We start from the raw sequence: 18518 nt of genomic DNA, 5'->3' as shown, positions 1-18518 counted from the left end.
GTATACTAAAAAAGAGCTGAGGAAGCTGCTTCCAGAACTGGTGTGATGGACAGAGGAAGAGTACCTGGCTAGCAGAACAGCAGAGGCTCTACCTGCCTCCCCCAAAGCAGAGAGGAGGCATAAATGAGGGGCTCAGCTGTGGTTAAATTGAACAGTCACCGAACCCTATAGGCAGGGTGACGTCAAGCAGACTGGCATTTATACCAATGATGCAACCCCATCTCTTAGCCCCAGGATAGAAAAAAAGGCAGGATGAGGAGTGTTTTTTTCTCTAAAGAAATAGAGAAAGCTGTATGGAGAGAACTAGAGCAATAAGTATTGTTCTGCATCACATTTTTTAAAACCATATGTATTTATCACTTTAATTTTTTAAAAAAAGTCATTGTCCTATGGAAAGAAAAATCATACATACTGAAATACGTCATATACCAAATTTTAATAGATTAGAGAGCACCAGGGCATTAACGTGTGCTGCCAGATTTTCATATGGACTTCCTGCCAAGTCTGGTCATTTAAATGCATTTCGTATAAATGCATCCATTGCAATGCATCAAAAGCTCTGCCCTGGCCTTTTGTACAATTCAAGTCTGACTATCCTCACATAGTTGTGAAAGGGAGTACACCCTACGGCACATGTTCACCACATTTAAATGTCCAGCAAGACCCAGGCATTTGGTCATACACATTTTAGTCATGGTATAATGGTCAATAATGCAATAAAAAGTGAATGAATAATACATCAAAATAATACTATCTATGATTACATTTTTTAAAAAATTTGGTACCAGGGATTGAACTCAGGGGCACTTGATCACTAAGCCACATCCCCAGCCCTATTTTGTATTTTATTTAGAGAAAGGGTCTCAGTGAATTGCTTAGTGCCTCGCCATTGCTAAGGCTGGCTTTGAACTCAAGATCCTCTTACTGAGACTGAGACAGGAGGATCACCAAGTTCAAAGCCAGCCTCAGCAACTTAGTGAGACTCTGTCTGTAAATAAAATATAGAAAAGGGGAGGGGATGTAGCTCAATGGTTAAGCATCCCTGGTCCAAAAAAAATTGGTTCTGCTACTCCTCATTCAAGTTTCTGGATTAGGTTTAACTGGAAAATATTTTGGGACTGCAAAATATGGGCCAGGCATGGTGGTCCAGTGACTCGGGAGACTGAGGCAGGAGGATCACATGTTTGAGGCCAGTCTGAACAATTTAGCAAAATCTTGTCTCAAAATTTTGAGGATAGCTTAGTGATAAAGTACCTCTAGGTTCAGTTCCCAGTACTGCAAAAGTCCAAAAGAAAACAACAAAAAGCAGTCCAATGATGAATTATATATTAGTATTTTGGAAAGAATTCTTTCTTCAGGTCATTACTATTATTTAATACAAGCACTTCATCAAAATAGTATGAGGAATAAATACAACAGTACATGCAGATGTAGCAAGTTACTATACATAATAAGGGTTAATATTTCTTAGATTAAATTTCTGTGTCTCTGACAAAAACGGTCTTAGTGTAATACAGGTATTAAACAAGTTGTCAGTACATAACTATTTTACAGGGTCTGAAGTATCCATATCAAGGTGAAACATTCAAACTCTAAAGCTTTCCTAAGTTACTCCACTGGTGCTAGATTATTATTTATATTATATTAGGTAAAGGTCATATGCTACTCATAAGTAAATTAACCACAGTCTCAATCTATGTTTACTGTTTCATTACAATACCATAAATGAAATTTTATGTATTCATTCTTCATAATGAAGTGCAACGATGACATATAGGCTATCAGTGACTTAAAAATATCTTTTGAAAGTTTTTAATGTGTTTTTAAATTACAAGGTTAGCAGCAAACCCTTTCAAGAATGCTTTGATTACATTTAGCAGGAAATTATTAAGATAAAGAAAGTATGCTAAAAACCAAATGAATTATCATAATTAAATACATACAGATTGCTAACATTTCTCTTGAAACAGAAAAAAGTCAAGGTTCGCCTGTAATCCCTGCAGCTTGAAAGGCTGAGACAGTAGGATCGTGAGTTCAAAGCCAGCCTCAGCAATTTAGCTGAGGCACTAATCTACTCAGTGAGGCCCTGGCTCTAAATAAAATACAAAATAGGGCTGGGGATGTGACTCAGTGGTTGAGTGCCTGAGTTCAATCCCCAGTACCAAAAAAAAAAAAAAAAAAAAAAAAATCAAGGTGCATCTGCTGAAGTTTAAGCATTCTGGCACCACTTAGGATCCAACTGGAAATATATTTTTTAAAATTTCTGTGATCGAGGGCTGGGGATGGATATAGCTCAGTTGGTATGTGCTTGCCTTGCATACACAAGGCCCTGGAATCAATTCCCAGCACCACAAAAAATAAAATAAAATTTCTGTGATCTTGAAGGTCTTGTCCAAGTTTTAGAGGGCTTTTGTTTTTCTTTTAGCCACCAGATTTTTCAGGAAAAATTCACCTATTTAAGAAAATGAAAATACATTAATATTAATTTAAAGTAAATAAAAGTAAGACTACTATTTCAGAATTATTCTTCTATGATTTCCCTACAAATTATAAAGAAGATTTGTACTTACCAGCATTTTTCTCTTCTTCAATCTCAAAGAAACTATTTTTTAAATCTAAGTATTCCCTATATTTTTGGCTCTTTTTCCCAACAACAAAAAACAGTCTTTTTTTAATTTTAATATATCATATAGTCTTAACTATCATTGTTTCTTTCTGTTCTTTCTTTCTTTTTTTTTTTTTTTTTGATACTGGGGATTGAACCCAAGGACGATGTATCAATGGGCTATCTCCCCCTGAGTCATTTTATTTTGTATTTTGAGATAGGGTCTAGCTAAGTTGCCCAAGTTAGCCTTGCACCTACAATCCTGCCTCAGCTTCCCAAGTTGCTGAGATTACAAAGGCATGTACCACCATGCTTTCCTCTCAATTTTTAATCTTTCTAATAACTCAATATTATAAAGGGTGACCCTATTGTATCTATGGGTCTGCTTCTGTATATTTATTCCATTTTGTGTGCACTATCTATTCCTCATCACTGACAAAGAATTGCTGTTGGCAAAATTCATTTCAGAGAGCAATTTTGTTACATTATTAGCCTGGATCTGATGTTTTTAAAACAGACCTTGTTGCAGTTGAGCACACTCATCTGATGGAATCTCTTCAGCTTATTCCCCTCTAGGGAAGCGAGCACTCTTCATTTATAATGGGCTTTCTCCCCACCCCCTGAGTTGTGCCTGCATAATAAGTTAGCTGTTTAGAGGGGCACATTCACTTTTCAGGCCATTAGGGTTCCATTTAGTTTATCACTTTTACAGCAGAACTCAATGCTTATTGGCAGAGCTCAGCACTGGAGGTCTGATTTTATGAGGAATCTGATTAACATGTCTTTGTCATCTAACATATATGAGTAGAACTGCAATGACCATATTCAAACTCAATCACCAAGAATCCCAGGATTCAACCCAGCCAAGTAATCAATGCTGCTCCATACCTCATCTAAATCTGGTAGAAGAACCAACATTATCAGGCTCTCATCCATCACCTGAGTATAATGCTCCAGGTAACACAACTCAAATCTTTTACTGGCAACTTAAAAAGCATTTTAAAAGTTCCTTACTCGGGCTGGGACTGTGGTTCAGCGGTAGCACATTTGTCCAGCATGTGTGAGGCACTGGATTCTATTCTTAGCATCACATATAAAATAAATAAAATTTTAAAAATTAAAAAAAAAACACCTTGAAAAAAGAAGTTCCTTACTCCCTCAAATATTAGAAATTTTATTTCCCTTAAAAAAAAAAGAAAAACACCTTTTAAATTATATTACTCTAATCACTCTAGAAGCTGATAGTTTTTTTTCTTTTCTTTTTTTGGTACTGGGGATTGAACGGGGGGTGGGGGGGTGGGGGGGGAGATGCTTTACTGCTGAGGTACATCCCCAGCCCTTTTTAAATTTCTAATTTTGAGATAGGGTCTAACTAGATTACTGAAGCTGGCCTCAAACTTGTGATCCTCCTATCTGAACCTTCTGAGTCTCTGGGATTATAGGTATGTGCCACCATGCTTGGCTAGTTCTCTCCTTTATACATATTTTTAGCTTGCCAGTAGTTTTGGTTGAAGACTAAATCACATAATTACTGATTTTCAAAGTGCCCCATCCTGTCAGTCACTGTTGAATCAAACTTTTGCATTTAATAACTAGGATAAACTGTTAATTCATGAAAATGTCTTAATTTTTTTTAGGAACACTGATATCACTAATACTTGAACACCAATTTTTTTCAAATATAATTTATGCTTAATTTAAACATATTTATATTTAGACCTCAATTTATAAAATACTCATTTAAAAGAACATTAATAGTAATAACATATTTTAGACCTCAAAAAACACCAGCAGTTTTTTTTAAACTTTTTTTTTTTTTAGTTGTAGATGGATGCAATACCTTTATTTAGTATTTTTTATGTGATGCTGGGGATCAAACCCACAGCCTCACACATGCTAGGCAAGCGCTTACCACTGAGCTACAACCCCAGCCCTCAGCTGAATATTCTTTTTTTTTTTTTTTAATATTTATTTCTCAGTTTTTGGCGGACACAACATCTTTTGTTTGTATGTGGTGCTGAGGATCGAACCTGGGCGGCATGCATGCCAGGCGAGCGCACTACCACTTGAGCCACATCCCCAGCCCCATGCTGTTTATTCTTAACAATTATAATTGTTAAGCCCAACTAACAGGAAAAACATCTGCATTTTTTAGATTACATTCAGTCTTCAGATACGTTCTTATGGACTTACTGATGGCCACTATTAAATAACTTTTTTTTTTGTAGACCTGGGGATTGAACCCAGGGTCTTAGGCACACTAGGCACTCTACCACTGAGCTATGTCAACAGCCCTTTTCTTTAAAAAGAAACAAACTTTTTTTTTTGAGACAAGGTCTCTCTAAGTTGCCCAGGCAGGCCTTTAATTTGTGATGCTCTAACATCAGCCTCCCAAGTAGTTGAGATAACATATGTCTCACACTGTACCTGGTGTCAACTTACTTCTTATCCCTTAGAAAATGCTTTTATTTTCATAAATCATTTTTAGCAACTGATCAAACAAGTGCAGAATTCCACAGGTGAAAAACTGCACTGTAGCTAATAAAGCCATTAAAATTTTCTTTAAGGAAAAATATTGTACAAATTTTTGTTGTTGTTGTTAAGCACAAAGAAATTAATAGTGCAAACAGCAATGCTATCAAATTTCAGTGCTTAAATTGATCTGAAATTGGGAGTCTGGGGATGCAGCAAGCATCATTTTCAAATGAATGTACATTTTTCAGAAAACCATATTATATGCTTGACATACTTTGTCATTCCTGAATAATCTACTACTGAAATCCACAGACAGAATAATCAAATAAACTAACTGTTCTTATTTTCATCAGAGTGGCTGAGGGATTTGCTAAAGGAACAAACTAGGTTTAAGAGAAAGTTCTTAATATATGATCCCTATGGAGCAAAGCTCTAAAGGATGGTTCAGGAAAAAACACTCTTTTCCCTCTGACAAAAGACAAACACAGCTATTACAATTTGCCTTACAGCTTTAGCTATTTAGGGTAGAACTTAGGGTGGGAAGTTATCAGCCTAAATAAAACCATTCCCTGTAGTTTAACTTACCTGCTTTATATGAAGAACGCACCAAAGGACCACTTGCAGTATAATGAAATCCAAGTTCATTTCCTATTTTTTCCCAGTATTTAAACTTTTCAGGAGTAATATATTCTTCAACCTAGACTTAAATAATGACTTCAGATCAGATTCTAGAATTCCCTAAAATAATTTTGATTCTATATAAAGTTTATACACATGTACTCTCCCCAGCCCTTGCCCTCCCCCCTTCCTTACTAACCACGTGTCTAGTGATTACTTGATCACTGGTATCAGACCACAATAACAGGAAATTAAAAAGGAAGGAAAACATATCAATTCTGTATTACATTAGCTGTTCCAAAGGATGGAGAAAGAAAATGACATTATCTTTAGTAATTATTTAGCTATATTTTTCCTTAATTGATTAACTGGTAGAATCGAGAGGGCTGGAGGTGTAGTTCAATAACAGAGCACTTGCCTAGCATGTGCAAGGCCTTGGATTTGATCCCAGCACAGAAAAAATTAAAAATAAAATGAAACAAACAAAACAAACCAATCCCTCTAAGACTCTTGAGGAAAAGACTCTTATTTACCTTATATCTTCTGCTTAGCATTGTGACTGGGTTTAAAAAGGCCAAGAATCACAAAGACTTACTCAACACAACTTTCTTGAACGAATGGATAAATACCCATTACAGAAACAGAAACAGCGCTTCTCTTTCTTACTTCAATGTGGCTCTCACATAATTCTAAAACAAGTCACAGGATCACCAAGTGTCAATGAGTGCACCTTCCAAGTTGTTAATCCTTTTTCTGTAGGTTCACTTGAATCAGACAATTCAGGCAGTGGCAAATAAGCACCAGTGTAGCTGCTTTGTATGAATAATAAATAAATGGAAACTGGAACTTATAAATATACATGGAACAATAGTTTCTTATTTTTACCTATGGACAGTGAAGATTTAATTCAAAATACTAAGAAACATTTGGCAATTCAAGATATCTATACCTTAAGGTGGCGCTTCGTTGGCTGCATATATTGTCCTAAAGTTAAACAGTCTACATCTGCTTCACGGAGCGCTACAGGGAAAGAAAAAAAAAAAGCATGAATTATATTAGCAGATGTTTTACAATATTAAAATTATAGATCTAAGTATAATTTTCCTGAGGAGTATCTCAAAACAGTGTGAATATGCTAGTTCATAATCCTCATGATGGCAAACAGATACCTATTCATTAAAAAATATTTATGTCAGGAACCATAAGGACTGAAAGCATAGGAATAATTAACATCATCATATGGGGCTGATAGATATAAAAACAAATGACTTTAATACTATGGATTAAATACTAAAATAGGAGTGGAGGGTGTTTTAGAGCGAAATCTGTTATGCAGAAAAGGTAAAGGAAACAGAACATGCAAAATCCTGAAAACACCCATATTTCAGACCAAACATCCTGCATTAGGCTTTTACTCAATTTTTAAGATATGCTCTTGAGGATATGATTTGACCTCTGATATTATTAGAAAACTTTTAGTAAATAAACTGTATGTATTGTGATAAAAAGCAGCTTTTAATTACTATATGAACTTATTATTTTTTGAACCACTGAATGACTACAAGTAGGCCAAAGACTCAGGGAAAAATAACAACTTTTATATTTCAAAGTTTAAAAAGGCCAAGAATCACAAAGGCTTATGGGAGAGTAAGGTTCGCAAATTCCAAAGCCCAGCATGTTTATGACAGTATTACAAGTAAGCTGTTCTCAAAGGCCTGGGTTGGTCTTATTCTATGAATTGTCAGTGTATTGTACATGACTGGCTCTCAAAAACAGTCTAATGACAGAATAAAAAACACGGGCTAAGCATGGTGGTGCACACTGTAATCCCAACAGCTTGAGAGGTTGAGAGTGGAGGATTGTGAGTTTAAAGCCAGCCTCAGCAACTTGGCGAGACCCTCTCAACTCAGTGAGACCCTATCTCTAAGTAAAATATAAAAAAGGGATGGGGATGTGGCTCAATGGTTAAGCACTCCTGGGTTCACTCCCCAGTACCCCCTCCCAAAAAACAACCAAAAACCCATGTGTTCATTGGATGAATGAGTGAGGAATGAAATGGGACATGACTTCATCTCGACCTTTATACATATAATTCCATGAAATACTAAGAAAAATTTTCCTTTCATATTGCTGTTTACATCATATGTGCACTATGGGTTAAATTCAGGGCCTGTACTACAGCTTGAGAGGTTGAGAGTGGGTGTTACCCACATGTATACAATGTGAGCTACACTTGCAGTCACACATACTTAGTTCTTACTGGCATTTGCATTGAGACTATAGAAGAAACATAAATTGAACAAGCCTCAAAGTGGGGTTCTTGCTATTACTCAAATTAAACAGGAAAGTTTTTTATTTTTAAATTTCTTTACCTTTCATTGTTGCATATACTTGCTCATCATTCTCACCTAAACCCAACATTATTGATGTTTTAGAAATAAGATCAGGCTGAACCTCCTTGGCATGTTTCAGTACACGCACAGACTGGTCGAAATTGGCCCTGGGATCACGAACTTTCCTGGAAAACAGTAGGGCTGTTGTCAGCAAGAATAACCACAAGTTCAACCAAATACATAGTTACGCAAGCAACCTGGAAGACCAGGAAAGCACATTCTGAACATGATATTACATTATATGGTTCAATGGTAACATCTGTATACAAAAGTCTGATAACCTAGGAAAGAAAAAAAGGCCTCAGTGGGCTCCCTACCTCTGTTAACTTAAGGCTTCTCAAGCCCAGGGCAGAGAAAACTAAAAACACAGAAGACATTGCTTTATAGTTTTATGCGTTGAGAAATCAGAATTCTGAAGCTCAATATTATAATAATTGTAAGAGACAGTCAAAAGAAAAGAAGATGAACAGAAGTAAAACAATTTTGGCAATGAACAAAGAAAAAACTAACCTGAAACCACATTTCAGAAGGTTGAAACTTTTATGTTCATTTCTTTTCTAAAGACTAAGCTGCCCTCTGCTGGTAAGTACACAACATTGCCATCTCTTAGGTAGAGAAATGTAGGATTCTGGAATTTTCACTGGAAAGGATAATGTTTTTTAAGAGAAACCAGGGAAACTGGCACCCACTGCTGGCAGTATCATGACAGGGTTGATATAAACTGTGTGCTAGACTTCAACAATGGCCTCACCATCCTAGTTTAAATGTCAAGAATGCCAAAAGGTCAGAAAGTTGCTGATGTTAAACCAGCAGTCGTTTGAATTCAAATGTAGCTTTCTTTTCTAGAATTTATTTGGGTTTTATTTTGTTTTTGTGGTACAGGGGATTGAATCCAGGGGTGTTCTATCACTGACCTACATTCCGGGTCCTTTTTTAAAATTTTGAGACGGAGTCTGAGGGTCTTGGTAATATGCCCAGGCTGGCCTCAAACTTGTGATTCTCCTCTTTCAGGATCCTGGGTTGCTACAACTACAGGGGCACCACCATGCTCAGCTTACTATAACTTCTTTTAGGTTCTATGATACAAATAATATACAAAGCTAATAAAATCACAGCCAACACTTAAGGTAAAGAAAATGAACAATATTAATTTTTCTTGAGGTTTAAAATAATTTTAACTTTTTTGAAATTTGAATATAGTCATTATGTGGAACATTTCTTAATTAGTACTAACAACTAAAATTAACTAGGAAGAGTAAAGAAGATGGGCTAGGAATGTGGCTCAAGCTGTAGTGTGCTCGCCTGGCATGCGTGTGGCCCGGGTTCGATCCTCAGCACCACATACAAACAAAGATGTTGTGTTCACCGAAAACTAAAAAATAAATATTAAAAAAATTCTCTATCTCTAAAAAAAAAAGTAAAGAAGAATAGTGTTTATATTTTAAAAGAGAATTAAAGTAGGGCTGGGGTTGTGGCTCAGTGTAGAGTGCTTTCTGGGCACATGTGAGGCAATGGGTTCAATCCTCAGTACCACATAAAAATAAAATAAAGGTATTGTGTCCATCTATAGCAAAATAGCTTAAAAAAAAAGAGAGACTTAAAGTACATCTGAACAATACCACATTATCTGCTGCATTATTTATTTACTATGTGAATTAGTGGCTTTTTTATTTTCCCAATGCTGGGGATTGAACCCAGGGCTTTGTACATGCTAGGCAAGCACTATACCACTGGGTTACATTCCCCAGTCCCTCAAATGTACTTTTAAGTATTTTCTTTAGAATTACCGCCAAGGCAGTTGCTCTAGTGTAATTATTTTCCATTTGAAAATTTTTCTTTGAAAAGGGTAATTCATTGGCATTTGCAAAATGATAGTACTTTTTTTTTTTAAAGAGAGAGAGAGAGAGAGAGAATTTTTTAATATTTATTTTTTAGTTTTCGGCGGACACAACATCTTTGTTTGTATGTGGTGCTGAGGATTGAACCCGGGCCGCACGTATGCCAGGCGAGCGCGCTACCACTTGAGCCACATCCCCAGCCCAGATAGTACTTTTTAAAAAGAAAAAATATGCTTATTATGAGCACATATATCAAAAATTACATGTGTGCAGTGGTGTATACCTATAATCCAAGCTACTTGGGAGACTGAGGTAGAAGGATCACAAGCTCAAGGCCAGCTTCAGCAATTTAGCGAATCCCTATCTCAAAATAAAAAGGGGCTGTGGATGTAGCTCAGTGGTGGAGCACCCCTGGATTCAATCTACAGTACTGTAAACAACAAACAAAGGAAACATGTAAATATAAATACAAAGTTGATAGTAACTGATATTACTGGGAGGAAATATTATTAAAACAGCTTATTTTAATATTATTAAAATATTATTAAAACAGCTTATGCTGTTTTTGTTGGCTTTATTTTCTGATCTTTCTGTAACAAACAAAGAGGGAGTAGAGGAAGGTAGTAGGTAGGGAGGGAGTAAAGGAAGACTGAAGGGAGGGAGGGAGGGAGGGAGGGAAGGAAAGTTTATTTTGTAAAAGTCAACTGCAAGTTGGCTCCTGAAAAGTGAGAATATAAGCATATTTCGATCCTCCTAACTCTCCCACATTACTCAGTACATGTAATCACCTCTGTAATTCTGGAACTGTTTCTACATTATGTGCATACACATCTAATCCTGACAATGCAACTTTTTCTATTGCTTTAAGATCTCCTCGGAAATCAGGGGTGAGGCATTCCACAAGAATTTTTGGATTCCTAGGGGAGAAAAAGATAAATATCAAACTGAGGAAAAGAAATGAAAGAATTATTACTCAAAATGAATTATCAATACTTATCCAGTATCAGTTTCAACATAGTAATATTTAGAACTTGGCTAAAAAAAAGCATGGACATACAAATGTCCATATATGAGCTATCATATGAAGAAAAAAAAATATCCAGAACATCAAATATTATGTTCATAATGGTTAAAATACACCTTCATGCAAATAATAATCAGAATAAAACTTGAGATTAGGGCTGGGATTGTGGCTCAAGTGGTAGCATACTTGCCTGGCATGCACGAGGCACTGGGTTCGATCCTCAGCACCACATAAAAATAAAATAAATATATTGTGTCCACCTAAAAAAAAAAAAACTAAAAAAAAATATTAAAAAAAACCTTGAGATTAGATAAGACTTTTAAACCTAATTTAAGTAAATTTTTAAAAAATAAAATATGAAATATTAAAACATTAAATATATTTTCTTGTTTGGAAAGAAAATTAGGATATTTCTTATGTGAACACAAATATTACTTGATTGATTCAATTCTGTCTTCTATAATTTATCAAATACTGTCTTCCCTTCTTCCTCTAGGCAAATATTTCACAAGTGCTATAGATTTTAAAAACTATTTTCTGGGTTGCTGTGACTTGAGTTTTGCTTAAATGAAGGACAAGCTAAACATTAATCTTCCTATTTATACTGTGGCTATGTCTATTCATTCAAGCATTATAATGTGAACTAGGTCACAGAGCTGTTTCCTTTGACATTAGCAGAAATGATTCAGACAGCTGACAAATTTTTTCATGAACCCAATGGCAAAGTGTCTGGAATTGTTCCCTGAAAGAACAGATTAAAAAAAAAAAAAAAAAAGACCACACATATACCCTCTCATGAATACAGAAATGTTGAAAGAATATATCCCAGAACTCACTGTTTTTAAACTTCAAGTTGAGACCCATTAGTGGCTTGAGAAAGAAAATTTAGTGGGTTGCAAACATATTTTTATTCAAAAGAATTTAAACAATTATTTTGGTATTGGGGATTGAATCCAAGGGTGCTTTATCACTGAGTTACATCCCCGGCCCTTTTTATTTTTTAGTTTGAGACAGGGTCTTACTAAGTTATGGAGGTTAGCTCTGAACCTGTGATCCTGTTGCCTCAAGACTCCCAAGTCCCACTGTTGTCGTGTATTTAAAAAAAATAATAAAATCAATTAAAAAAAAAAAAAGACTCTCAAGTTGTGGGGATTGGAGGCATATGACACTGTGCCCAACCACAAATATTTTAAAAAAGGAACTCTAATAAATGTAAAATAGAAAATACTGGGAAATCATTAGAAAAACATTTATTAAGTATGCTAGATGCTAGATAAGCACTGAGTTATAGGAAATGATCAGAGTTCCTTTTCAGTGCTTTTTTATTTTTTGGAGGATTGAACCCAGGGGCACTTCATCAGTGAGCCACAGGCTTGGCCTTTTTAAAAAATTTTCAAACAGGGTCTTGTTAAGTTACCTAGGACATCACTAAGTTGGTGAGGCTGCCTTTGAACTTGCAATTCTCTTGACTCAACCTCTAAGGTCACTGGGATTACAGGTGTGCGCCCCCATGCCCAACATCCCTAACTATTTTTAAATGATTGTTAATTCAAAGTCAGTGCTCAGAAGACCACAGCTTAATACTTTTTAAAGAATATCACTTGACATTCAGACTAATGCTCAAATATGAAAAGTGGAGGTCTCATATACTAATTGTCCAGGGCTATGTTCATGCCACTGAACCCCTAAAATGTCCAGGAAATATGTATATGTAAGCACCAATATACTTTATTTGGCCAGGGGGCAGGTGTCGGGGATTGAATTCAGGGGCACTCAACCACTGAGCCACATCTCACTGAGTTGCTTTAGCCCCTTACCATTGTTGAGGCTGGCTTTGAACTCGAAATCCTCTTGTCTTAGCCTACCAAGCCATTTGGATTACAGGCGTGTGCCACCACATCCAGCACCAATATACTTTTTCTGGAGAAATGGTCACATACTTTTCAGTAGATTATCAAAAGGGTATAAAATCCCCAAAAGGTTAATAACCACTGGTGGTTTTTTAAAAAATTTTTAGTTGTAGATTTATTTTATTTATTTATCTTTATGTGATGCTGAGGATCGAACTCAGTTCTTCACATGTGCAAGGCAAGCACTCTACCACTGAGCTACAATCCTAGCCCTAATAACCCCTAATAACCACTGTTTTAAGGTGAAGGCTTTAAACTGAATTTATATAGCTCCAAAAAAAGTCCTTAAAATACACAAATAAATGCAGAAACAAGTACCTTTCCTTAAGGTATGATACAGTTTTTGCAATGTGCTCAGCTCCCCCATCAGGTATATCTAGAAAGAAAATAATCTGCTCAGGATAATGTCACCATTTAGAAAGTCAATATCTTTAGACACCATGATGACACACTAACCATCTCGATCCACAGATGTCAGCACAACATAATCCAGACCCCACTCTGCAATTGCCTTTGCAGTATTGTAGGGCTCACTGGTATCCAGGGGAGGTGGATTTCTTGCAGTCTTAACTGAACAAAATCTGCAACCTCTTGTACATGTGTCACCCATTAACTAGAATAGAGATGTTATAATTTAAGTCAAGTAGACAGATGACTCTTTCATAATTGCTTTTAACTGAGGACACAAAATATCCCGTTTCCATTTCTAGACTAAAGTTTAAAAGGTTGAGCTTGTCTTACCATGATTGTAGCTGTGGCAGTGGCATATTCTCCACCTCCCCAACACTCTCCAATATTGGGACATCGAGCTTCCTCACATACCTGTAAGTAAAAGGGAACAGAATACAATCAGGTTGAAACTACCAACCAGTTGAACAAATAGTGGTTCAGTATTGAGGCGCCCATTGTTTACAACATATTTCTTTTTAAATTCACTATTCAAAAATTCTGTTAAGGGGCTGGGATTGTGGCTCAGCAGTAGAGCGCTCCCCTAGCATGGGTGGGACCTGGGTTTGATCCTCAGCACCACATAAAAATAAAGGCATTGTGTTGTGTCCACCTACACCTAAAAAAAAAATTCTGTTAAACTGCCAAACCATATATTAAGATCTCATTTTTAAATTGAAAAGTATACAAATATAAATATTTTATGTTTAAAGAAATTGGTCTGAGTCATGCATGGTGGCACACTCTTGTAATCCCAGTGGCTAGGGAGGCTGAGGCAGAAGGATCACGAGTTCAAAGGCAGCCACAGCAACGGCGAGGTGTAAGCAACTCAGTGAGACCCTGTCTCTAAATAAAATACAAAAAAGGGCTGGGGATGTGGCTCAGTGGTCAAGTGTCCCTGAGTTTAATCCCCAGTACCAAAAAAAAGAAATTGGTCTAATGATATACATTAAACAGTTAAGGGGTGTGGTTAATAGTTGAGATTTTTCATATTTAATTTTATACTCTTTCCAACAAACATATAATTTCTATTATAAAACCAACAGGCTGGATACAAGCTGGGTGTGGTGACACAAGCCTAAATCCCAGCAACTCAGGAGGCTGAGGCAGGAGGATTGGAAGTTCAAGGCTAGCCTCAGCAACTTAGCAAGGCCCTAAGGACTTAGTGAGACCCTGTCTCAAAATAAAACATTAAAAAAGGGCTGTGGGACCAGGGTTGTGGCTCAGTGGTAGAGCACTTGACTAGCATGCATGAGGCACTGAGTTCAATCCCGGGCACCACATAAAAAAATAAACAAATAAAATATAGGTATTGTGTCTACCTACAGCTAATATATATATATGTAAAAAAATAAAAATAAAAAAAGGGCTGTGGATGTGGCTCAGTAAACAACCCTGGGTTCAATTCCCAGTAAAAAAAAAAACAAAAACACCAAGCTGGGTACAGTGGCATGTGCCTGTAGTCCCAGCCACTTGAGAGGCTATTTGAGTGGGAGGACTATTTGAGTCTAGGAGTCTGAGGCTAGCCTGGGAACAGTTTTTATTTGTCTCAAAACAAAACAAAAACCTTTGTTTCTCTAGTTGCAGGGAAAAATCTTGTTTTGTACTATTAAATGAGTCATTAATATAATCACCCTTTATTTCTTTTGCAGGAATAATTATTTTAAATGATTTTTATTTGTTTGCTTTGGGCAGTGATGGGGATGGAACCCAGAGCCTTGAAAATGCCTAGGCAAGCACTCTATCAGTGAGCTACAGCCTCAGCCTCTAAATAATCCCCGCCCCCACCAATATTGAGGATTGAATCCAGGGCCTTGCATATGGTAGGCAAATACTCTACCATTGAGCCATATCTACCCCCACTGTATTTTTATCATTGGTAATAATAATAATGCATCGCTTAACGTTTTTCATTCATTTTCCTTGCTGTATTTATATATGAATTAATAATTTCTAAGCTATAAATATGTATAAACATTTATAACCATGGATTAAGATTGACAACTTACTGTATGGAGATTTAAATTTCGCAAACTATTTTTCAGTTTATTGTAATTTTTCCCCATGGGAATCTCTGTCTTTAGCCATGGAGGTAGTCTTAACCTAAGGAAAGCCAAGGATAACTATCCATTAACAAACAGGCAAACAAGTAATCACACAGCTTTGAAGTTACTTTGTTCTATTATAATTCTTAGTCAAATTTTTTTCCATAATCCTGGATTAACCCTTATTAATTTCTGCTGTGGGCATAAGAACAAAGATTCAAATTTAGGATTCATCAAATCACATTAGAAAACACTGATATTGGAATCTAACAGACCTTTTTATATATTTTTAAAATTTTTAAATTTGTTTTAATTAGTTATACATAACAGTAGAATGTACTTTGATATATCATATATAATGGAGTATAATTTCTTCTGGTCCATTTTGTTTTAGAGACAAGATCTCGCTGAGTTGCTTAGGGGCTCCATAAATTGCCAAGCCTGGTTTTGAACTTGCAATCCTCCTGCCTCAGGCTCCCAAGCTGCTGGGATTACAGATGTGCATCACCTCGCCTGGTTACCCAAAGTAATATTAATTCACAGTAAGGAGAGATCCCAACTATGCACTATCAGCTTATATTCTTGATTTTATGGTGGTGATTAAATGGCAAAATTCTAATATTTGAAATGGAATTAAGTATACTTGTTTCACCATGACTTTACTTACTTATGATCTGGAAGTTGTTGGATAAATATTTTTCAAAACAATTTGCCATCTGCATTAAATTCTCATTATTCTTTTAAATTACAGCAAGGGAGGGGGAAAAGAGGAAATTAATTAGTTAAGGCAAGGCATACATAGATCTTATGTAAATTGACTGGGAGCAGTTAGATCAACAATACCCACTAACAATGAAAATTTTATCAAGGTCTAGATGGGTGTGGTGGTGCACGCCTGTGATCCCAGCAGCAGCTCAGGAGGCTGAGGCAGAAGGATCATAAGTTCTAGACCAGCCTCAGCTAAGCCATAAGCAATTTATTGAGACCCTGTCTTGAAATAAAAACAAAAAGGGGCAGAGGGTGTAGCTCTCTGAAATAAAAAACAAAAAGGAGTAGGGGTTAAGCACCACTGAGTTCAATCCCTAATTTAAAACAAAACAAAAAAACAGAAAACCAAGAAAAGATTTCAGCATTTTCATCAATTTACATGTTCTCTCTTTTCTCTAATGATCTTTCACTAAATTAAACAAGCCTGAAATTAAAAATATACTCTAGGACTTGGTTACATCTGAAAATGGATAAGGAATGGGACATTGAAATTATCTCAAATTCTCAGTTACCTTTCTCCTTTCTGGCGTTTTAAGTTTCCTTTATATTCCTCCCAAGTGCTCTTGTCTGCAAGATCCCCAGACACAAAATCTTGAAGATCTGGTCCATTCTGTAAAAATTCTTTTTTTTTATCTGGCAAGGAACTTAATGACCTGATTGGACTGTATAAATATCTTCCAAATACCTAAAGAAAGAGTTAATTATGACATTCATTTAGTGGGTTCTGGGATAATTTAGTTTTAACCCATTATAATATCTAAAAGATACCTGGTGTTATGGTGTATGCCTGTACTCTTAGAGACTAGGGAGAATGAGGCAGGAGAACTTTGAGTTTGAGGCCAGCTTGGACAATCTAGTGAGACCCCATCTCAAAATAAAAATTAAAAAGGACTGGGGATATAGTTCAGTGGAAGAGTGCGCCCCCCCTTTCATCCCCAGTAACACAAAAACAACAACAACAAAAAACCCCACAATAGAACAGTCTAAAAGGAAGGGAGGGTAAAAGCAAAGAAGTGATGCAGGAATTATATCAAGTGGTTTACTGCTTACAAGATTGTAATCTAAGATTAAAGAAGAATCTAGAAGGAAACAAACCCAAAGAAGAATAGGAATGAACTTCTGAATACCAAATTTAGAATAGATTTAAAAACCTTTTAAGTATCTATCATAGATCACACTTTTATGCCCTTTTTACTTTATATTTTGAGACAGGGTCTTGCTAAATTGCTGAATCTGACCTTGAACTTGGTATCCTCTCAAATAGTTGACATTACAAGGGTGGGCTAAGGTGGCCAGGTTCACAGTACTAAAACTTCGTCTTTCAACAAACTTAAACTGCAGTAATGAAGATGCCAAGGCTATACATTTTCTATTTCTGACTTGAGTCAGATATGTTTAAAAGGAAATTTGCAATAAATCCCTCTAGCTTTGTGTTTGGGGTAAAGTAAACATGTTAAAATGTAGTGCTAATATCTAGTTGGTTCCAGAAAACTGGAAGTAGTAAAACCAAACCTAAGCCCACCAGCTTCTCGCACTAGTTTATGCTGGTTTCTTGGTTTTTGTTTGTTTGGGTGATGCTGGAATTGAATTACCCAGCACTCACACTTGCGAAGGACTCACTTTCCCTTTAAACTACAGTCCCCAGCCCTGTTTCTGTGCTAGAACATGGCAGTTAACCAGTGCGCTTTTGTCGAGTGTAAGAAACCACAGTATTTGACTTCTAGATCTGAATACAAACATGCACGAGACAGGCAAAACACTGTAAAATTAAAGGGATCTTCAACAGTTCAAAAGAAAAAAATATCTGTTAGAGCACTGCATGATTGGTAGTGCACTTATCCACGTCTACAGTTTTAGCCCAGAGGGCAGGCTGTGTTCTCAGCTGTAAAAGTGGTGTCTAATATACAGGAAGAGCCCAACGATGTGGGTTGAGCGCTGTTGTGGTCCTTCAAATATAAGGAACAAACCACTCTAAGCAGAAAAAAGAAAAAAGAAAAAAAAAGACAAAACCAAAACCCCTCATCACCGACCCAGAGAGACCTTCAAAAAAAAACAAGATCAGGGACTACTTCATGGGGATGTCAGGAGAATTAAACGAGATAACACGATAAACGTTTAGAAAAGTGCCTGGCTGCAAGCAAAAGCGTTGGCCTTCATTACGGAGTGCTCTGAAGAGATGGGAACCCCTCACCCCACGCCTGCACGCTTGTCGCCCCGCTGCTCACCCGGAGCCCCAGGGTGCGAACAGCGTCCCCGCCGCGTAGAGACATCGCCTCTTTAGACCTAGCAGGGTCGAGGGATCACCAATGCCAGGGAAAAGACTGATCGATAAACCGTCGCTCGGCTTATGACAATCAACAGAACTACCACTAAGCCCATGTAGGTTGAACTGTTC

The 18518-nt window shown here is 36.6% G+C and overlaps 1 protein-coding gene across 4 annotated transcripts; it reads right to left on the bottom strand.

The window, feature by feature from the left end:
- Nucleotides 1-992: 992 nt before the first annotated feature.
- Lias (lipoic acid synthetase) lies at nt 993-18476 on the bottom strand. 4 transcript variants are annotated; one of them, XM_076864646.2, is made up of 11 exons: nt 18349-18476; nt 16636-16808; nt 15320-15413; nt 13605-13685; nt 13320-13476; nt 13182-13239; nt 10718-10846; nt 8071-8216; nt 6648-6718; nt 5666-5777; nt 993-2452 (listed from the first exon to the last, which is right to left on the bottom strand). In XM_076864646.2, exons 1-11 carry the CDS (start codon nt 18391-18393, stop codon nt 2400-2402), a joined length of 1119 nt encoding a protein of 372 aa, XP_076720761.1. In that variant the 5' UTR covers nt 18394-18476; the 3' UTR covers nt 993-2399. The 4 variants fall into 4 exon arrangements, with proteins under 4 accessions (XP_076720761.1, XP_076720763.1, XP_076720766.1 ...); XM_076864648.2 differs by lacking the exon at nt 10718-10846; XM_076864651.2 differs by lacking the exons at nt 13182-13239; nt 13320-13476; nt 15320-15413.
- Between the last annotated feature and the right edge of the window lie 42 nt (nt 18477-18518).

Source organism: Callospermophilus lateralis, chromosome 8 (genome assembly GCF_048772815.1).
Source record: "Callospermophilus lateralis isolate mCalLat2 chromosome 8, mCalLat2.hap1, whole genome shotgun sequence".
Classification (NCBI taxonomy): domain Eukaryota; kingdom Metazoa; phylum Chordata; class Mammalia; order Rodentia; family Sciuridae; genus Callospermophilus; species Callospermophilus lateralis.
This window is presented reverse-complemented; position numbering and strand designations above follow the sequence as displayed.

Excerpts from the sequence above, each read along its gene's own strand:
- Lias (XM_076864646.2), bottom strand. The coding sequence starts at position 18,393 with ATGTCTCTACGCGGCGGGGACGCTGTTCGCACCCTGGGGCTCCGG. Across the intron at positions 16,809-18,348 it reads TTCGCACCCTGGGGCTCCGG|GTATTTGGAAGATATTTATA; the intron begins GTGAGCAGCGGG and ends CTCTTTCTTTAG. Across the intron at positions 13,477-13,604 it reads CTGCCACAGCTACAATCATG|TTAATGGGTGACACATGTAC; the intron begins GTAAGACAAGCT and ends TCTCTATTCTAG.